General features: G+C 42.5%; 1 protein-coding gene across 1 annotated transcript in view; it reads left to right on the top strand.

Moving 5' to 3' along the window:
* PTEN (phosphatase and tensin homolog) overlaps window positions 1-21,839 on the top strand; it is a 106,367-nt gene that overhangs the window by 16,742 nt on the left and 67,786 nt on the right. Inside the window, exon 3 of the mRNA XM_039547624.1 lies at window positions 19,272-19,356. Within this exon, the coding sequence (XP_039403558.1) occupies window positions 19,272-19,356 (85 nt within the window). The remainder of the gene's footprint in view (window positions 1-19,271; window positions 19,357-21,839) is intronic.

Below are 21,839 nucleotides of genomic sequence, written 5' to 3'. Positions count from 1 at the left end.
CCCCCCCCGGGTAAACAGCACTAGGTTAATGGGAGAATTCTCCTGTTGACCTATGTGAACAGGAGAAGGCTTCTTTCATTGGCATAGGTAGCATCTTCACTGAAGCGCTACAGTGGTGTTGCTGCAGTGTTCTAAGTGTAGATGAACCCTACAAATGAAGTTCTGCAATAACTCCATGTGTAGGCATGCTTTTATTTGGCAATAAGAGTGCCTTGTTCTGGTTTAGCTTAATCTGATTTGGTAGTGGATTCAGGAATAGTTTCTGGGCTTTAAATTCACACCATACCTTAATCTGTATTAATTTCTAAGACCTTCCTTAGTTGATAGAAACAGTGTTAACTTATGTTACAGTTCTTGCAACAGTCTTCCTTCACTGCCCATCCTATGAAGTCAGTGGATGAGGTTCGGTAGGAAAAAAAGTACACGATCATGCAATTAAACATCAGAATGCATATATGCAGGGGATTTGAATAAAGGTTATGTGGACAGTTTTTAATGTAGGGTAGTCCTGTGACTCAAGTGGTAGAAATCTGTGTTGTGACGCAGAAGTGAGGTGTTCAGACCCTACTAATTCTGCTCTCTTGAACATATGCAGTACAATACAGTTCTTAATTACAGGGTCACACTTTTTTTTTTCTTGCAAGATCCCTGCATCATTCAGTACACTAGATGGATGCATAAAGTTGCAGAGAATTGTAAATCCTGCATTACCTAAATTGAGTGCTTGATTTAGCAGCTAACATACTGTTTTTGATCTAGTATTACAAATGTATCAAAAATAATAGCAGTCACTAGACTTCATTAGAATAAAACAAGTGTATTCCACCCCCAATCTGGTATTGAAGATTGCTTTGCATTCCTGCTTTTGTCTCTGTATTAATGATCTTCCAGAGGAAGTTATGGTTGAGGATGTTAATAGTAGAAAATTCTTGTAAATCCCTAAATTAGATTTCACAAAACTTTTCATACAAAATGTCTCTGTCTTCCAGGCTGATATGCTTTTGTGTTTTCCCCTATTTATGAAAGTTTTGATATCTTGTGGGACTTCTATAAAATTATCTGAATTTTAGTCCTTGCTAAGAACAGTGATACGAAGTGTGGATACGTTAACTTGAAAGCAGCTATCAGAAAAATGCAACTCTTTAGCCTAGAAATTCTTTTTGGCTAAGAAGGAATACAATGTAGCTCACTCTTAGCTGTGCTGGTCTTGCAGGCTAAAATGAGTAAAGAGTAGAAGAATATATTGTTCTTGATTATGACCTGAAGAGATTCACATTCTTGACTGTACATATGCGCTCTGTCTTTGCCAGAAACATCTACCCAGACTTTGTTGTTGGGGCCACAAACATGTTTCCTTGTAGAACTGAACACTTGTACCTGAAGTTACATATCCTTCTAGCTGCTTTTATGTTAGCTGGTTTTCCTTGTTGAGCTATATTTTCCTATAGTTTGAATAATGTAGTCATGCTGTTGCTTGGTTTGTTAGACTTTTTTATTTTAATTTCTTATTGATTATTTCTCTTGGTGGTGAGAGAATCTCATTTACATTCTGTAACATCAGCAACCACTTCTTAGGGAATTTATCAGATTTCCAGAGGAACTCATGCCATCTTTTTCGTGCATGGTTTCCCACATTACTATAAAATAGAATTTGTTTATAGCCTTTGTACTCCAATTAGACATTATTTACATGACGTTTTGTAAATAGAGGATTTTCTCCCATGCTCATAGTATAGATAAACAGAATTGCTTACTGTGCTTAATTTGAAACTTGTAGCATGTAATTTAAAATATAAAAAGGATTTGAACTGAAAACATAAGACATTAAAAGATTAAAATGCTACCCCTAAATCGCAAAATTGTCCTATCAATAAACCACATCTGAGACTCTCTTCTTGTTCTTTAAGTCACGGATGGCAGAGCTGGCAAAGTGCAGCTGGTTGGCTACAAGCAATCCTCCTTTACTTTCTGAAGAACTTTCTTCCTGTTCATCTCCTTTCTACTTCCTGACCATCCAGAGTCACTGAAAAATAGCAAGCTGATTGCGTCCCAGACCAACTAACGGGAATGCAGCCTGTATCTAAATAGGGAGTGTGTGTACAGGATAGTACTGCCAACTGGCAAATGTCATGTGTGGCAACAGGCTTCTGTAGATCCATGCCCAGTGCAGCTCAGTGCATTTTTTTTTATTAGGAACAGCCAAAAAAAGACACGCACATTCGTTGGTGCTTGAGGTACAACCAAACTTCTTTAAATCTGCTTTAGAAAATGCTTGTGGATGTCACTTTAGGGGTGAATCCTGTCCCCTATCTGTCACTGCTCTTAAATCAGTAGGATTTAGTGGTGCAGGGTTGAGATAAAATTTTGGTAGCTCATGTAGAGGATTTGCACACTTTTTGTGTACCATTCAGGTCCAACTATGCAACCCTATGCACCTCATACAGTTAGGATTTGGCGGTAGTCATGGAATCCAGTGACCGTTTCCTTTACGCAGTGGAGTAAAAGAAACATTGAGACTATTCCAGCAAATGGTGACTCTGCTGCTGCGAAGAGGTGGCATGGGGATTGACCCCAGCACACACTTAATTTGCTTAGGATATGTGCTCTGCCTAAGATTTGGGTCTTTGGCAGATTATAGTTCTAAATTCAGACTGTCTGCAGTCTCAGGAAGACAGCACAGCAGTGATTACACCGGTTTCATGTTTGAAATCATGAAGGCTAAAAATGTAATTTTTTTTCTATATAGAAGTTTAAGATCTGTAGGACTGTGTGAGAGATGGCTTTCACTTGTCAGGAAGTTGCCTTCTCTCCATTGGTGATTTGCCAGGTGGATTTGTCAAGACCTGTATCTATCTTAGGGTATTTCTGCACAGCAGCTGGGAGGTGTAATTCCCAATATGGGTAAACATACCCATGTTGGCTCTTCTCAAGCTAGTGCCTAAAAATAGCAGTGTGGCAGCAACAGCACAGGCAGCAACTCAGGCACCTCCCCTATGTTACATGCTTGGGCAGTAAGCCAGTGCTGCTGCCTGTACCAGTGTGGCCATGCTAGTATTTTTAGGTGCTAGCTTGAGCAGAACTAGCATGTGAGTGACTTTCCACACTGGGAATTACACTTCTCAGCTGCTGTGTAGACATACCTTTAGTTACTTCTAAAGAATGTGCTGCCTGTGTGTGTGTGGAGACTGAACAAAACTTATGAATCTAGAAAGAATGATGGCTTTTCTTTCTGTTACCCCATATTCGAAGGAGCATGTGCTGATGTTAGACTTTTTTAAAAAAAAGTAATTATCAGTTTACAAAATGTGCGTACACAAAAAATCCTCTATTTAGAAAGTAAACTTTCTATGAACTCTCAAGTACGGTTTATAAATACCATGCAGAACTTGCCATTTGGTTGCCACTTGTTGCATAGGTAATTATTACCTGTGAAAGAAAATGTGTAAAAGTGTATTTTGTATAAAAATCATACACCATATAATTCTTTAGGTAATCTAATGATTTAAAGCTCTAATTTTGTTGATTTAAAAGAGAATGTTCTCTATTTGACAAGTAAGACTTTAGTTGTGTATGTGTTTGCAACTCTCTTGGGAGTGGATTTAAGGGATCTTAATTATTGGAAAATATTTCAGGGTAACTTATTAGGCCTACTTCCATTATTTACTGTTCCATAACATAAGAATTCTGTTCAGTAACATCATCTGTTTTCTGATTTTAGCTATGGTCAAACACCCACTCACCCTAAATGGAACTGCTTAAACAAATGTATTAAAATACTTGAAAGAAAAAAAAATTATACTGCATGCCCTTTAATTGTTGACTTATGCCCAAATGTAACTACAAAGAAAAACAAGACCATGTTTTAAATTAATTACAACTGTTCCTAATTGTTACATTATTTACGGTTTGTTCCTCTAGAAATAGCACAAATCTCAACTTTTTAAAAATGAAAAATTTTCTTTCCATTTTGGGAATTATTTCAAGGTTATGGAATAAAGAAATCTATTTACTGTCAAATCCAGAAATACAATTATAAAAGAGCATGCTGTGATATACAAGTAATTCACTTGTATGTTTTTTTCACACTTTATCTTCTGTTTGTCTTACTATCAGGGAAGCATCACTTTTTCATCGTAATATTTGCTATTATTACCAGTGTAATTCTGTTGTATTGTCAGTTTTGATTTATATGTGTTGAATGCTCTCCTGTTCATTCAGGAGATACTTGGGTGTACATTTTGAACTTGCTGTGTATTTCAGAATTTTATATACAAAGAAATATATGTAAATACTAGGGCTGTCGTGTTCAAAAATTGTGATTAATCGCAGTTTCAATTGCATTGTTAAACAATAATAGAATACCATTTATTTAAATATTTTTGGAAGTTTTCTATATTTTTAAACAGGGCCTGGGGGGCCGGGCTCCAGCCTCCCTCGGAGTGCAGGGCTCCAACCCCGCTCCCTCCCCTGCTGTTGGCAGAGATGGGGCTTCAGCCTCTGCTGGCCGCAGAGCTCCTGAGCTGGGGCTGCCACTGCTTCCTCCCTCCCCAGCCAGAGGTATGCAGTTAACATGTTAAAAATTTAATGCATTAATTTTGTTTTCAGTTAATCGCAGGTGTTAACTGTGATTAATAAACTGCCCTGGTAAATAAAATTGTCAGAGCTGAATTCCTTCCTTTTATAAGTTTGTCAGCGCTAACGTTAGGGAAATACTTTACTCTTAATATCTTTATCAGGTAGCAGATTAGGAGAATCTTTAGTTAGAGAAGATTTTATTGATGTCTTTGAAACTTAACTTGAGGCTTACACTACTAATTTTTCTTTCCAAGGTATCCTGATGTTAAGTAGACAGTGTTGAACTGGCAATAAGAAGAGAAAGCTATGAAAATGTTAGTGTTTAATAAAGCAGTAAACTATCAATATTGATGTAAGTCCTGATTCTGCAAACAGCTTGCACCAGAATGGATTTCTGTTCTCATGCTGAGTTCCATTGAAACATGAAACAGTGCACTGGGGCCTTTGTTGGCACAAAAAATGAATGCTAAAACCAACATGAGCAAAACCATATGTGGTATAAAGGGAAAAAATTCTTTAAATAGGAATAGGGGTTTGAATTTTAATTTAATTTAAATAGGTTTGACTGTGATAATCTGTTCGGCTCTGTGTCTGATTTAAATCCAGTGTAAGCTACCAATTCCTGAATCATGTAGGTGAGTTGGACAGACTCTCCAGGTATTAGAGAGGTAGCTCAAGATGAAAACAAAAAGATTCAAATACTGCTGTGGTGAGTTTGGATTCTGTCTTATCACTCAGAGCCGTACAAAGTGAGTCATGCAAATTTGTTGGAAAAGACTACAGGAGTTTGAAAATCAGTCCTGACACCAGGATTTTTAACTGTGTGCATGACAATGTGGTGTGTCTCCCTCTCACCCCCCATTGCATGTGTGTGTTCTTTGGGGTTTTTGTTTGGGGGGGGAGAGGGAGGGGAAAGGGAGAGGAGTGGAAGTCTGGCACACGGGCCCAAACCAGAATTTCTCTAAAAACTAGCTTCAGAATAACTTCAGCTAGTGGTTTAAGGCAGAGGTGGGCAAACCTATGGACCATGGGCCACATCGGGCCCATAGGACAGTCTTACCCGTCCCCATAGCTCATGGTCCGGGAGGCTAGCCCCAGGCATCTCCCCTGTAGCCACAGGCCCGGGGGGTTGGATAAGGGGCAGGGGATCCTGGGGGGCAGTCGGGATGGGTAACAGATGCGGTTGGATAGGGGAGAGGTTCTGGGGGGGCAGGGGATGGAGAACAGGGGGGTTAGTGGGTGGGGTCCCAGGAGGAGGTGGTCAGGAGACAGGGAGCAAGGGGGGGGGTTGGATAGGTGAAGGGTTCTGAGGGGGGCAGTCGGGGCAGAAGGTGGGGAGGGGTCAGATGGGAGTGGGGGCCAGGCTGTTTGGGGAGGCACAGCCTTCCCTACCCAGCTCTCCATACAGTTTTGCACCCCAATGTGGCCCTCGGGCCAAAAATGTTCCCTCACTTGGTTTAAGGTGTATTATTTGCCTTCACATTTGTAGCTAATAAAGTTCCCCATTTTTCTTCTCTCCAGGCCATCTGAAAAATAAAATCTAGCCCACAGTTAATCTTGAGGCTCCAGTAATTTTGCTTTGCAAAATGGTAACTTTTTTTTAAAAATGCATTTAAACTCAGTTTAGGCCTTGAATTTAGAATCTCACTGCAGAAAATTGTTTTAGAAAATCTTTTTTCTTTTTCTTGAGGGTAAGAAGTAAGGAATGTATATGGTGGGTTCAGGAGAGATTTTAAAAACTTTAAAATAAATTGTATACTCTTTTATATTAATCAGTGCATGCAATTTAATTGTTATTTCATCTTATTGAGACTCCTTTTCAAAGGCATAGGTGGCTTCATTTACTATAAGCAAGTGCATGAATTTTTGTCTAGGCACTACTGCCATATTACTTCAGAATAGTCTCTTGTAATGAGGATGCATTTGTCCAAAGTTATGACAGTAAGTTTTGACCAGGTTTATTTAGTTCTACTCTTCATGTTAAACAATTGGGTTCTTTAGCATGATTTTTTTTCTTTTAGAGGCATTTCCAGAAATAATAATAAATCCAATTTGAAATGTGTGAAAGCTAAGTTTCTGCATCTTTAGATTCATGGTTTCTCTTTTCAGTTTCTTGAGAGCTTCAGAATTCAAATGGTACTTGGATTGCAATGAATTTCACTAATTTCAAGATGTCTAGGTTTATCATTAAATCACTTTGGCATGGAAATGTGGCATGGATTCCCTACGCTGCTGTGGTTGGAAAAGTGTCTAAGCAGTTGAGTATATAACTGAAGTTTTAGTAAAATCTATGATCAGTAATACTCTGCTTATTATGGGCAAGATTCAAATACACCGGACCCTCGCTAGAATGCGTGTCTATATAGCGTGAATTCGTTTATAACGTCGTTGCGGCCATGAACCCCAAATTTAATTACTTTCATTGGAATTTATGTTAACGCGTTCCCCACTATAATGTGGTCCCCGCGTTAACGCGGTACCGCGCATGGATCCCAAATCCCGCGTTCTAGTGAGGGTCTGCTGTCATTACGTTACTCCGCAAGTAACCCGCTTCACTTCCATGGAGCTACGTGCATAGTGAAGTGTGTTCAACACGAGTAAAGATGGTGGAATTCAGCCTAGAAATGAAAAACTCTGATGAAACTCTTTAAACTTCAGTCAGCCATCTCTGCTGTTTAAAAATTGGTTTGTGGCACATACAGTCCATATCCTTAAAATAAAGGAGTGTTAGATTTGACCATAGTTAATGTAAACATCTAGAACAGGTGGGCAAACTTTTTGGCCTAAGGGCCACATCTGCGTGGGGAAATTGCATGCAGAGCCATGAATGTAGGGTTGGGGTGTGGGAGGGAGTGTGGGGTGTGGGAGGGGGTGCAGGAAGGGATTCAGAGCAAGGGGTTGGGGTGCAGGAGGGAGTGCAGAGTGCAGGAGGGGCTCAGGGTAGGGGTGCAGGGTGCGGCAGGAGGCTCAGGGCAGGAGTTCGGGCCGGCGCTTACCTTGAGCAGCTCCGGGGTGGCAGTGGGGCTAAGACAGGCTCCCTGCCTGCCCTAGCCACGTGCCGCTCCTGGAAGTGGCGGGCACCACATCCTTTGGGGGGGGGGAGGGCAGATGGCTCTGTGTGTGGCCCTCGCCTGTGAGTACCTCCCCCGAAGCTCCCATTGGCCACGGTTCTCAGTTCCTGGCCAATGGGAGCCGCGGGAGGTGGTGCCTGCAGGTAAGGGCAGCGCGCAGAGCCCTCTGTTGGCAACTTCACAGGCCGGATCCAATGCCCTGACGGGCTGAATGTAGCCTGCAGGCTGTAGTTTGCCCACCCCTGATCTATAACTATCTTGGATACTGAAGAAACTTGTACTGCTTGGAAACTGACAGGTTGACCTCACAGCATAGGAGGGTTTAATTAATGGTGTAGGAAAGTAGGGGCAGAGTTTGTGTAAACCAGGAATCTGTAAATGAACTAGTCCAGGTTACAACTCTTTCCTGCCTGTACCTTTGTTTGACCATATATGCTATTTGAAACAATATATCCATTAGCTTGCACATTTTAAATATCGTTATTGCTTGGATGCTCTGTTTGGTCTGTCCTCTTTATGGCCTATAATTAAGGCTGCGAGTCTGTCACAGATCACGGAAGTCATGGATTCCGTGACTTTCTGTGATCTCCATGACTGAGTCAGGCAGCCCCTGGGCCAGCAGCAGCAGTTTGGGTATGGGGGAGGAGGCTCTGGGTTAGGGGCAGGGGGTTGGGGAGTGTGGGTTGAGGGCGCTTACCTCGGGGTGGGGGGCTCCTTGGCTCCAACTTGCATGGCCCCCCTGCAGCTCCTAGGCGGTGGAGGGGCGGGGGGTCTCTGCGCTGCCTGCACTCCTAGGCCCCGCCCCCTGGAGCTCACATTGGCTGCAGTTCCTGGCCAGTGGGAGCTGTGGCAGCCAGCGCTTGTGGCGGGAGCAGTAGAGCCCCTTGTCCTGGCCCCCGCATCTGCCACCTATGAGCTGCAGGGATGCAGAGCTAGATAAGAAGCCTCACCAATCTCCCTCCCCCCAGCACCAGTGGGGGTCCTGGGCCATGTCCCCCAGTACCTGCAGTGCCCCTGGACTGGCCCCCAGAGCACGTGCGCTGCGCCCCACCCCCACCCCCCAGTTTTAGTCAGGGCAGGTATTTTTAGTAAGTCATGGATCAGTCACGGGCCCGTGAATTTTTGTTCACGGTCCGTGACCTGTCCAGGACTTTTACTAAACATACCTGTAACTAAAATATAGCTTTACCTATAATCTATTGTTTCATCTGCAGATTACTCCATATAGAAATCCTGGAAAGTAGTTGCTTAGACTGAGAGAACGATAGTTTTCATTGTTTTGGATATTTTTCTGTTTTGAGAATAATGGCATCATGATTGTGTGAATGAATATTCTCAAATGTGTTTTGGAGTAGCAAAACCTAGATTTTTTTTTTTTTTTAAAGAGTGAATTAGTTTGCAAACTATCTGAAGTGTGTTTGAGTTAGAGGGAAATTACTGTTTAAGTACAGTGTTTATTCCCAGTTGTAGATGCAGAGGAATTGCTGTACTTAAGGTTGTTTACTGCAGCATTGGATTTACTAAATGTTTTTATAATCCTTATGAAAAGCTTGTATATACTCTTGAGCTGGAGAAATAGTTCTTTAATAGAAAGCTTTGCTCTTAGTTATATAGCAAAATGATATGCAAAATCAAATTAGTATTTATGTTAGTGCATATCAGGGTGGATTTGATTTAAATCATGATTTAAATCACTAGTCAGGAAGACTCAATTTAATCATGGATTTCTGCATAAAAGTGCATTCTTGTTGGCTGTTACAACCTTAATACATATTCTTCACAACTCAGATAGGTGAGACCCAAACTGGGTCTGTCTTACAGTCTGCTGCTGTTATAGATTTCCCCTTCTAGTGAGAGAATGTTATAGTAGATTTCAAATCAATGAAGGCTATGCTCAGAAAAACCTCAAGTCTTCTGGAATATGTTGCTCAAACAATTTCACTTTTGTTTCTACTGCCTGTTGCTCCCTTCTCCCATTTATCTCCAGACTTCTCCTTGTCTAGATCTATTCTGCCCCCAACAATCTTCTATTCATTGAACTTTTTGAAACTTTTCACGTTTAGAGAGAGGTAAGGGATTGACCCTGTGTACACAAGTTTGCAGAGAGACAATAGAGTTGAGGTCCATTATGTCTCACCTCTGTATATTATTTATTTAAAAACATTTTTGCTGTTAACAAGCATGTTATCTCTGGAGACACAAATCCACAGTTTGAGACCTGCAAAACTAAGCATCTCTGATGGTATCTTCTAGACTGAGCACTGAGTCTCATTGGGAAAATAGAAGGATTAACCTAAATAATCTATACAGAAGCCCTTGGAACCCCATAAGATTGGGTCCCTAATCCGTGAACTATTGGAACTCATTCACAAAACCGTTCTTAAACATTGCATGAATTTATTGTCTCATACTATAGAATTAGAATTTATAATCCCTATTCCATGATGATATGTTTGAGCTATAATGTATCTTAATTAAAACTATCTTTAGATGAGATTTTTTTGATACATGCTTTTTGAGGAAAAAACTTATTTAAATACAACAACTTTTTGATGTTTTTAAAGCATTGATTTTTAAAATAAAATAAAATTGATGGAGATTCCTATCTCCTAGAACTGGAAGGGACCTTGAAAGGTCATTGAGTCCAGCCCCCTGCCTTCACTAGCAGGACCAAGTACTCATTTTGCCCCAAATCCCTAAGTGGCCCCCTCAAGGATTGAACACTCAACCCTGGGTTTAGCAGGCCAATGCTCAAACCACTGAGCTATCCCTCCCACCCTGGTGCATATGCTTAGTCTTTTTATAAAGGCAGTTGTGTTATACGTTTACAAATTGGCTTGTTTTAGAACAGTGGTTTGTCAAAGGTGAACTTTTTAGTGCAGGATGCAGACTATAAGCATTTTTGTTAACAAAACATAGTTTTGTAACAGGAATATGGTTTTATCATATGCTTCTGAAACCAATGAAGAAGGTAATTGAGTATACTAATTTAAAAGCTAGCTAGTTGAGTAATTTATTGTTAAGTGCTCAAATTATGTCCATGAACCACTTACTTATTACATAATTATTAGCCTCTAATTGCTGTAGAGCAGGGGTCTGCAACCTATGGCATGCGTGCCAAAGATGGCACGTGAGCCGATTTTTAATTGCACGCTGCTGCCTGCCGGGACTCTGGCAGGCAGCAGCGTGCCATTAAAAATCCTGCCCAGCCCGCTCTTCTCCACCCTCCGCTTCCCGCCCCCCCCCCCCCCCAGTGGGGGCAGAAGCTTGGTCCTGCCGGCTCCCTTGCCTTTTCCTGCTGGGTTCCTGCCCCGCCTCCGCCTTTGTCCCTCCTGCCCTGCCGGCCGATCAGCTGATGGCCCTTGCGAGGGAGGGGGTCGGGAAGGAGCAGATTGAGTGTGCTTGCTGCTCCCGGCAGAGGCAGAGAAGAAGTGGGGGTGGGCCTTGGGGAAGGGGTGTGTGTGGAATAGGGGCATATCCCCTCCAGCCCTCTCCTCTGAGCCCCACACACACCCTCAGGCCCGAGCCCTGTACCTCCCCATACACACCCAGCCCTCTGCTTGTGTTCTTCACACACACCCCCCCCCACGACCCCAGCTCTGACTCTGGCACCCCCACACATCCCCCCCCAGCCCTGACACCTGCACCCCCTGACATGCCCCTAGCCCTCTGCCCTGACTTGCACCCCCACATATCCAGCCCCCCCACACCCCAGGCTCCCCAGACATCCTGACTCTTGCACCCCCCCACATCCCCACCCCCACCTTGAGTACCAAACAGGAGTTCCTACATCACCACCCCTCGTGCCAAATGGGAGCTGCCCAGGTAAGTGCCCCACACCCAAACCTCCTGCCCCAACCCTGAGCTCCCTCCCTCATTCTAGGTCCTGGCCTTCACCCCCAGCCCTGTGCTCAGTGCACTCCCACCCTCAGCTAAGTGCAGACAGAGGAAGAGAATGGGCCAGAACCAGGGAGAATGTGTATGTGGGTAGGGCTGGGACCCCAGACCGGCAGCGGGCTGAGCAGGTCCGGCAGCTGGGATCCTGGCTGGCAGGAACGGGCGGATGGAACCCCTGAGCGGCAGTGGGCTGAGCCGCTCAGCCCACTGCTGGTCTGGGGTCCCGGCCCCGCACAGCCCGCTGCCAGTCTGGGGTTCTGGCTGCCGGACCCTTGCCAGCCAGGGTCCCAGCCGCATTTCCCGCTCAGCCCGCTGCCGGCCTAGGTGAACAGAAACCCAGCTCAGCAGCGGGCTGAGCAGGCTGGCGGCATAAGATCAACATTTTAATTTAATTTTAAATCTTTTTTATTTTACAATACAACAATAGTTTAGTTATATAATATATAGACTTAGCAAGAGAGACCTTCTAAAAAACATTAAAATGTATTACCGGCACGTGAAACCTTAAATTAAAGTGAATAAATGAAGACTTGTCACACCACTTCTGAAAGGTTGCTGACCCCTGCTGTAGAGTAAAAATTTAGTAATTAATAACATAGGAGTAAATATAAAGCAGTAGCTAATTTTTTGTAACTCTACTAATTGAACACAGCTTATTACTACTTTTAACAGAAAGCTGTAGACTGCATGCAGTCTAATGTTCAAGACCACATGTACAGTGAAACCCCGCTATAACATAATGTTTGGGGTCCAAAAAATTCCATCGTGATAAATGTGGGGGTGTGGTATAGCGGGGTTTCAAGCTGGTCAGTTTAAGTCAGTGGTTCCCAACGCGGTACATTGATGTGCGCTGCCTGGTGCCCCTAGTGCCCAGCAGGGGAGAGAATCCGCAGTCCTGCGTCTCCCAGGGACAGAGAACTTAGAGGCTGCGGGCGCCGGTGCTCTCTGTCCCCGGCAGGCACGGGGCCGTGGCTTCTCTCTGGCTCCTCCAGGGCTGCAGGCGCTGGTGCTCTCTGTCCTTGGCAGGCCGGAGAGAAGCTGCGGCCCCGCGCCTGCCGGGGACAGTGAGCACTGGTGCCCGCAGCCTTGGAGTTCTCTGTTCCCGGCGGGTGCAGGGCCGCAGCTTCTGTCCCCTGCTGGGCACTAGGTGGGGGCACATCAATGTCCTGGCGGGCGCCATGGTGTTGGGGACCACTGGTATTAGGCCTTAAAGGGGAGCGAACTTATGATCGCGTTGTATGCGATTTCGCGTTATGGTGTGGTGCGTTATAGCGAGGTTTGACTGTATTTTGGAGTTTCATATGGTATCCAATAAATCTGTCATTGGTCTGAAAGAAGAACAGCTTACTGACTTAAATATTAAAATGGTATATTTTATTTTTAACTTTGACTAAAAATTGAGGTTTAATAAAAGAAAAAGGTAACATAAATTACTCATTGTACAAGATTGATGAATTCCAGAATAAATTAGACAGCATTTTAAAAACTATTGGGCATATGTTTAACAGTAGATATCTAGATGTCTTGACTATAGTCATGTTTTTATTAGTACCTGAGAATAAACTTGTTTTAAATTAAAATAGATACTGCTCCGTAATATTAGGATTACTATGTATTAAATGTTTGTGACTTTGTTGAAAGTTTTTAATACATTAAATTCTTAAACTGTTTTAAGACTTTATTGTACTTTCCACAACTTGTTAAATATTTTGGTTAACAGTTTGTAAAGACTGAGGTCTCAAATTTATTACTTCAGTACAAGCCACATAGACTGCGAACAGATTTGTGGGGAGTTTGGAATGGTTAACTAAAATTACTTAACTGTTATCTTGTAGCTAATCTTTGAGTAATACTGGATAATTTGTGTTAACATTAATATCTTCAGAAGATGTGGCAAATTACCATCTTAATGATTTCTTCAGCTTTTTTCATTTTTCTTTATAATAAGGGTAGTATTTCTTAGTTTTAAAAATTAATTTATTTTATTTATTTAGCTTGATTGTGTACTCATCTTTCTATATCCTAATATCTGAAGGACTACAGTAATCAGAAAAGAAGAAAATGTGAAGACAAATCTGTGAATTCATGGTTTAAATTACAGTACTGTAACTCCTCACTTAACCTTGTCCTGGTTAATGTTTTGTTACGTTGCTGATCAATTAGAGAAAACGTGCTCGTTTAAAGTTGTTCATTGCTTCCTTGTAACGTTGTTTGGCAGCTGCCTGCTTTGTCCACTGCGTGCAGAAAGAGCAGCCTGTTGGAGCTAAGTGGTGGGGGCTTGGAACTAGGGTGGACTGGCAGCCCCTCTATCAGCTCCTCGCTCCTGTAAGTTCTCTGTGTGGCAGCTGCCCAGCAGGCTATGATTTGCTGGGCAGTTCAGCTGTCCCTCCCCCCACCCCCACTGCAGTGTGCTGTTCCTTCCCTCTGCCTTGGAGCTGCTCCCGGGAGCCTCCTGCTTGCTGTTCAGAGGGCGGGGTAAGAGGGTTGCTAATGTCAGGGTGTCCCCCTCCCCCTGCTCCTGTACCTCCAGTCCAGAGTGGGGGGGACAGGACACGACAGGGCTCAGGGTGGAGGGAGCTTCTGGCAGCAGCTGCTCTCTCAACTTGCTGATCTACTTAAAAAGGCAGTGTACTTAGAGTGGGGTCGGCGTATTTAAAGGGGCAATGTGCTACACACACTGTGTGTGTCTCTGTCATGCTGCCTCCTCTCTCCATTCATGCTTCCTTGTAGAATGTGAGGCTACATTAAGAACATGTTTAACCCTTGAGGGCTCAGCTGAGTGCTAGTTCATCTTTTGGCAGTAAGGTATTCCCTGGGAAATATCCCACCCTCTGACTCTACCACCTCAACAGTATTAAAGTATGTGTTTAAAACTTTTATTTATATATGAGAAAGAGTATAAAATAGTGTTTTTGTCTGGTGAAAAAAATTTCCCTGGAACCTACCCCTTCTTCCCCCCCCCCCATTCATTTTTATGGGGAAATTGGATTCGCTTAATACCGTTTTGCTTAAAAATGCATTTTTCAGGAACATAACTGCAACGTTAAGCGAGGAGTTACTATAATTTAAAGTTTTTATTAGTGGATTACTATTTAACCCTACATTCATCTAATCAACATCCAGTGAGGGTTCATCTTTAAATGCGCATCTTAAATTTTGTTCAGCCAGGCTTTCTGTACTCAAATTCACTGTTCCTTTTCTAAGCTCTTTTGATTTCATGTATGCATATTATCTCTATTTTAGAACTTAATTTATTTTTTCAGACTATCTCAATTATACTAAGATAAAAGCAGAAAGAGTCCTGTGGCACCTTATAGACTAACAAACGTATTGGAGCATGAGCTTTCATGGGTGAATACGTCTGTTAGTCTGTAAGGTGCCACAGGACTCTTAGTCTGGATCTGTAAAAGCAGTAAACACAGCTACCTCTCTGATACTATAGTAAGATACTGATTACAATATCTGGGACTTTAGTGCAACATAGAACGGACATACTGGCTCATACCAATGATCCGTCTAGCCCAATGTCCTGTTTTCTGAAAGTGGCCAATGCTGGTAATTCAGAGGGAATGAACTGGGCAATTATTGAGTGATCCATCCTCTGTCATCTACTCCCAGCTTCTAGCATCAGAAGCTGGGGACACCCAGAGCATGGGCTTGCATCCCTGACTATCTTGGCTAATAATCCTTGATGTACCTATCCTCCATGAACTTCTCTAATTCTTTTTTCAACCCCATTTTAATTTTGGCCTTCACAACATCCCCTGCCAATGAGTTCCACAGGTTCACTGTGCATTGTGTGAAGTACTTTCTTATGTTCGTTTTAAACCTGCTGCCTACTAACTTCATTGGATGACCCCATCATTGTTGTTCTTGTTATGTGAAGGAGTAAATAATACATACTTATTCGCTTTCTCCACCCCATTCATGATTTTACAGACCTCTCATATCACCCCTTAGCCCTATCTCTTTTTGGGCTGAACAGTCCCAGTCTTTTTAATCTCTCATATGAAATCTGTTCCATATCCCTAATTTTTGTACTCTTCTCTGAATCTTTTTCAAGTAGAATATCTTTTTTGAGATGGGGTGACCAGACCTCCTAACAATATTCAAGGTGTGGGCATACCATGGATTTATATAGTGGCATATGATCTTTTGTCTTATCTATTCCTAATGGTTCCTAACATTTTTTAGCGTTTTTGACTGCCACTGCACATTGAGCGGATGTTTTCAGAGAACTATCCACAATGACTCTCAAGATCTTTCTTGAATGGTAATGGCCAATTTAGTTCCCATCATTCTGTATGTATAGTTCGAATTGTTTTCCAATATGCATTACTTTTCATTTATCAACCCTGAATTTCATCTGTCATTTTGTTACCTAGTCACCCAGTTTTGTAAGATCCCCTGGTAACTCTTCAGGCAGCTTTGGACTGAAGTATCTTGAGTAATTTTGTATCCTTTCCAAATTTTGCCACTTCACTGATGAGCCTTTTTTCCTGATCATTTATGAATAGCACTGGTCCCAGTACAGATCCCTGTGAGGGACACCATTGTTTACTTCTCTCCCTATCCTTTATTGCCTGTCTTTTAAGCAGTTACTGATCCGTGAGAGGACTTCCCTTTTTATCCCATGATAAGCTTACTTTGTTTAAGAGCCTTTGGCGTGGGACTTCGTCAAAGGCTTTCTGAAAATCTAAGTACACTATATCCACTGGATGCCCTTTGTCCATATGTTTGCTTTCCTCACCTTTTTAAGAATTCTAATAGATGGGTGAGGCATGATTTCCCATTACAAAAACCAGGTTCTCTTCCCCTAACAAATTGTGTTCATCTGTGTCTGATAATTCTGATTTTTATTTTCACTTCAACCAGTTTGCCTATTACTGAAGTTAGGCTTACTGACCTATAATTGTCAAGATCACCTCTGGAGCCTTTTGCTTGAAAATTATCACATTAGCTATTTTCCAGTCAGTTAGTACAGAAGCTGATTTAAAAGGTTACATAGCTCAGTTAATAGTTCTGCAATTTCATACGAGTTCAGTCAGACCCTTTGGGTGAATAACATCTGGTCCTGGTGACTTAATTACTGTTTAGTTTGTTCCAAAACCTCCTCTAATGACACCTCAACCTTGGACAGTTCCTCAGAGTTTTGACTTAGAAAGAATGGCTCAGGTATGGGAATCTCCCTCACATCCTCTGCAGTGAATTGATATAATTTTTCTAAAATAGCCTTATCTTCCTTTAGTGTCTCTTTAGCACCTAGTCATCCAGTGGTGACTCCACAATGTTATGCAGGCTTCCTCCTTTTGATATACGTAAAAAATGGTTTGCTGTTAGCTTTTGAGTGTCTTGGCTAGTTCCTCCTCAAAGTCTTTTTTGGCCAGCTTTATTATACTTTTACAGTTGACTTGCCAACGTTTATGCTCCTTTCTATTTCCCTCAGTAGAATTTAACTTCGAGTTTTTAAAGGATGCCTTTTTGCCTCTAAGCATTTCTTTCACTTTGTTCTTTATCTGTGGTTGCACCTTTTTGGTCCTCTCGTTTTTTAATTTGTGGTATACATTTAATTTGAACCTCTCATGGTGTTTTTAATAAGTTTCCATGCAGCTTTCAGGTATTTTACTTTTGTGACCGTACCTTTTAATTTCCATTTAACTAGCTTCCTCATTTTTGTGTAGTTTCCTTTTTAAATTAAAAGCTACTGTGGTGGGCTTTTCATGTCTTCCCCCTCCCCGCCCAAGAACGTTAAATTTAATTAAATTATAGTCATTATTATCAAGTGGTTTAGCTATATTCACCTCTTGGACCAGATCCCTGTGCTCCATTTAGGAATAAATCAAGAGTTGCCTCTCCTCTTGTGGGTTCCAAGAAGCAGTCAACTTTTTTCAAAGAGGATGCTTGTTATGTTCTTTCCTCAGATTATATGTATCGCATTGAGATAAATGTGTGATCAGGAGCAGTTCAGACAAAATACTCTAATGCTGGGGCCAAAAATGGGGAAATTGGGCTTTCCCCATCTATACCATAAAGAAATACCTTCATAATCTTTCCGAGATACTGTAAATGCTCATCTGCTGAATGTTGCATATTTAGGACTTCAGACATACTGAAGATAGAATGCCACCTCAACCATTAGCTCTGAGTGATAGATTGCATTATTTGTGTAGGGTTGCCAGTCCCTCCTTACCTGAGACATGTATTTCAGTATCTTTAAGTGGAATGTTGCTCTTTAGTACTGAGCTACCTATTTTAGGATCTTGCTGATGGCTTAAGGTAGCTTTTAGTTTGGAATGCTTCTGTAATTTAAAACTGCATAACATTTTTATTTTTAAAATAGACTTTTTTATAGGTGTGGCTGCTGTAGGTGTGAAGAAGTATAGCACTTTTTCCTCAAAGTTCTTGTTATGTTGGTTCTGTAATGGATTGTTTTTCTAGTGAATGTTAGTGTTTTGTCCAACTGTAAATGTTTCTGATGTCTTGTCTGAGTTTGCAACAATTTTTTTTTTTTTGTGGCAGACATTCAGTGTGCTCTGGGATTATACTCCTGGGGAAATTCTCCACCACTGCGCAGAATTTGTCTCCCACAGATTTCTTTGCTTCCCCACAGAAAAATGACTTTCTGAGGGGGAAGCAAAGGAAAGCCACAAGAGTGGTCATGTGACTCTCCCAGGACAGCTGGCAGAGAGGTAAATCACTGTGGGGCAGGAGGTGGGACTAGGGAAGATCCAGCTGGTGGTTCCTACCCTGTGCTGGGCTCAGCTGCTAGTCCCAACTGGGCTGGGGAAGACGGGACTTCCTCTTCCCTTGCATGGTATCCAGGGCCAGGTCAGACCCATCCCCAGATTTCTCGTCCAGCTGAAGGAAGCTCTGCAAACTCTCCCTCCCTCTTATTGCACCCATTGCTCTTCAACTGCAAGAGGAGGGATCCCTGTACAGGGAGCTGCTCCCCCATCCACCCAACCCCTGCGCATCCAGACCCCCTCATATCCAGACCCTCATGCCGAGCCTCATCCCCCCCCCCCCCGCACTCAGCACCTGCCCCCCAATGAGCCCGTTTCCCCCTGCACCTGGACCACTCCGATGAGCCACCTAGATCCAAACCACACTGAGCCTCAATCAGCTGCATCTGGACCCACTGTGCTCCTGACATCCATACCCCCTGCTGAGCTCTGTTCCCTCCACACCCAGACCCCCCCCCCCAGCTGAGCCCCAACCACTTCACCTGGACACCCCTACAGAGTCCCATTACCATTGTACTCAAACTTCTTGCTGAGCCTGCCTGTCCACTCCTGGTACACCTGGCACAGATCGGCCTGGTCCTTGTGCTGTGTCAGGGTTGGGTGCAGCCTCACCACTGAGTCTGTATCCGGGGGGAGCTGCACAGTGATCTCCCACTCTGTGCAGCCAGTGGCCTGTGCTCTCTATTGCCATGCTCAAGCCTTCACATTTATTTGACAGAATTTTAAAATATTGTGTGCAGAATTTTTATTTGGCACAAAATTTTTAATGGTTTGGCGCAGAATGCCCTCAGGAGTAGGGATTAGTCTGTTATGCAAGATTTCCCCATCCCCTCCCCCCAAAAAAAATTCTGGAAAGAGTCATTGCTTATTTTATTTTTGTTCCTTAATTTACAGCCATGTTTCATTAAAGTAATTTTGAACTGTTGAACTTAATTCATACTTTACAAATGTATTTTCCAAAGGTTTCCTTAACTTGAATATTCAGATATTTATCCAAACATAATTGCTATGGGTTTTCCTGCAGACAGACTTGAAGGAGTATACCGAAACAACATTGATGATGTAGTAAGGTAAGATTTATATTTTTGCTGATACTGTGAATTACTTGCTTATCTGTTTTTTGAAATACTCAGAATTCATGCAATAGTTTAACCTTTAATTCCTGTAATAAGTAGGTTGGATAGAGTACACGTGATCTTCTGCTTAGAGGTACTTAGGGGAGGGCAAAGTTTGGTGTAAAAGTGGTCTTTGGTTCTGTTTCTGTAAAATGAAGTGTATTTCTAGGGATTGTATTCTAGGCCATTGTTGTATGTACACATCAAATTCATACAATCAGCTTTTCAGGTGTAACATTGATCTGGGCTAATTGTGTTGGAAAAGTGCTTATATGACTTAAGAGCATGACCCCTAACTCATATAGATAATTTTTGAAAATCTCAGTAAGGTTTCCAGAGCAGCTAACCTTACATTTCTAATGTAAAATACCAAGCAGAAATACTTGCCAGAAACATAAGTGAGTTAAGAGCACAAGTCCCATTTTAAAGTTGATGGAACTCATGTTCATAAATCACTTCAGGTGCTTTTGAAAATTCCACCCTCTGTGGCAACTGGAGAATAAGTGAAATTATGATCTCACAAGAGTTAAAACTAAGGAATTGAGAGGGAAGCACAATTAGTTACTTAAAGTATTTTTTGTTTGTCCATTTAACTCCAATGTTTAAAAAACACTTTGTAGAAAAATGTTCATTAAAGTTTCAGCATTGTTTGTTTCCTCTTTGTCTGAGGGGGGGGATACTTAGGCAAAACCAGAGAAGACCTGGTTTGGTATTCCTGGTATTTCCAAGGTGTAAATGGCATTAAAGAAAACAACCTAAAACCCCAGTGCCTTGGAGAGGAGAAGGGGGAACTTTCAGGCTTCCTTTGTCCATCATACATGTGGCAAAAGTTGCAAACCTAATTTAAAACACAACCTCATTGATATTTAAATTAAAAAGGATTTTGCAATATTCAGAATATTAAGGCACTTCTCTATTAGATAAAAGCCACTGTACTCAATACTTGCATAGTGCTTTGGCCTTGTCTCCACTGTAACATGAAACCATTATGCGCACAGTTGTCAGCAACTGGGTTGACTGAACTCATACTGAGTGTACTTGAGCTTCAAGTGTAAATGGGGACAAGCCATGTTCAACAACATTTAGATAACCCTACATAGTTAGAGTAAACTGAAACAATCATGGTTAAACCCTGCACAACTAGCTGCTTCTGTCTACACTTGAAGCTTAACCATGCTCAGTACCAGGTTAGCTAAACCAAATTATTACAACTGTGTGCATAATGGTTTAATTTTGTATTGCTAGTGCTCCTAATATTACATGAGCAATGCTAACACATCTTAATGCACTTATTAGAGCAACGTTTCTCAAAGTCTAGGGCCACAGCCTCCCAGGGGCTTGGTAAAGGGTGTGTGAAGGACTGTCTAGTGGGGTGTGTGTAAATTATGATTGAGAGGCCTTTCACAACTCACAGTAAGGGTGGAGTGAGAGAAGTGCAGTATTGATTTATTTACAAGTAACAGCTCTTATTGAACCAGTTCATTGCATATCTGTGTGATTCCAGCATGGATGGGAGAAACTACAGATGTGGGTCCTGGTCTTTGCAAACCAGTCCTGTCAATTCCCCTCCCCCCCGCACCACACATTTTGTGCCCTGTTTCTTGACAGTCTCAGTAGGTAGATCTGGGAACTCCCATGGTGGTTTTTGACTGGTCTTTATCATAATTTTTTCTTTACAAAACAACTTTTGTTTACAATTTTTAACGTATTGTTACTCTGCTCCTCAGGAGAGATTTTATTCACAATTCTCAGGGTGCCCAGTAACTCGGATGATCAGTCCACAATTAAGGCTATTTTTTAATGTCAGGTACTTTTAGTAAAAGTCATGGACAGGTCATGAGCAACAACAACAAAAAAAAAAATTCATGGCCTGTGACTTGTACTATATACCCCTTACTAAATCTTGGAGGGAGGGTCTGGGGTTGTCATGGGAGTTGGGGGCAGCCTTGGGGTGCCACAGGTGCTCTGGGGGGGAGCAGCTCAGGATCCCCACTGGTGCTGGGGTGAGGGTAGTTGGTGGGGGCTGGCAGGCTTCCTCCCTGGTTCCGTGCAGATTCCTGGAAGCGGCACGTACCCATAGCTGCTAGGCGGAGGCGCAGCCCTGGACCTCTGTGCACTGCCTCTGCAGCTCCCATTGGCTGGGAACCACGGCCATTGGGAGCTGTGGGGGCATTGCCTGTGGGCGGAGGCAGCGCGTGGACCTGTCTGCTGCACTTCTGCCTAGGAGCTGAGGGAGGACATGTCATGGCTTCCGGGGAGCCCCCCAAAGTCCTCTTTTTGTTATGCTCATACAAAGCACACGGGAGTAAAAAGTACGGAAGGCAAGTACGCAGCATTTATTGAAAATACAACAGTTAGCATATGCTTTTTAGTCTCCCTCCCTCCCTCCCTCCCCTGCATTGATGTTTATGGTTACCAGTCCATAGTCTGGATCAATC

This window comes from Mauremys reevesii, linkage group 7, assembly GCF_016161935.1.
Source record: "Mauremys reevesii isolate NIE-2019 linkage group 7, ASM1616193v1, whole genome shotgun sequence".
Lineage (NCBI taxonomy): Eukaryota > Metazoa > Chordata > Testudines > Geoemydidae > Mauremys > Mauremys reevesii.
The sequence above is the reverse complement of the archived record's forward strand: the minus strand, read 5'-3'. Positions and strand labels throughout refer to the sequence as shown.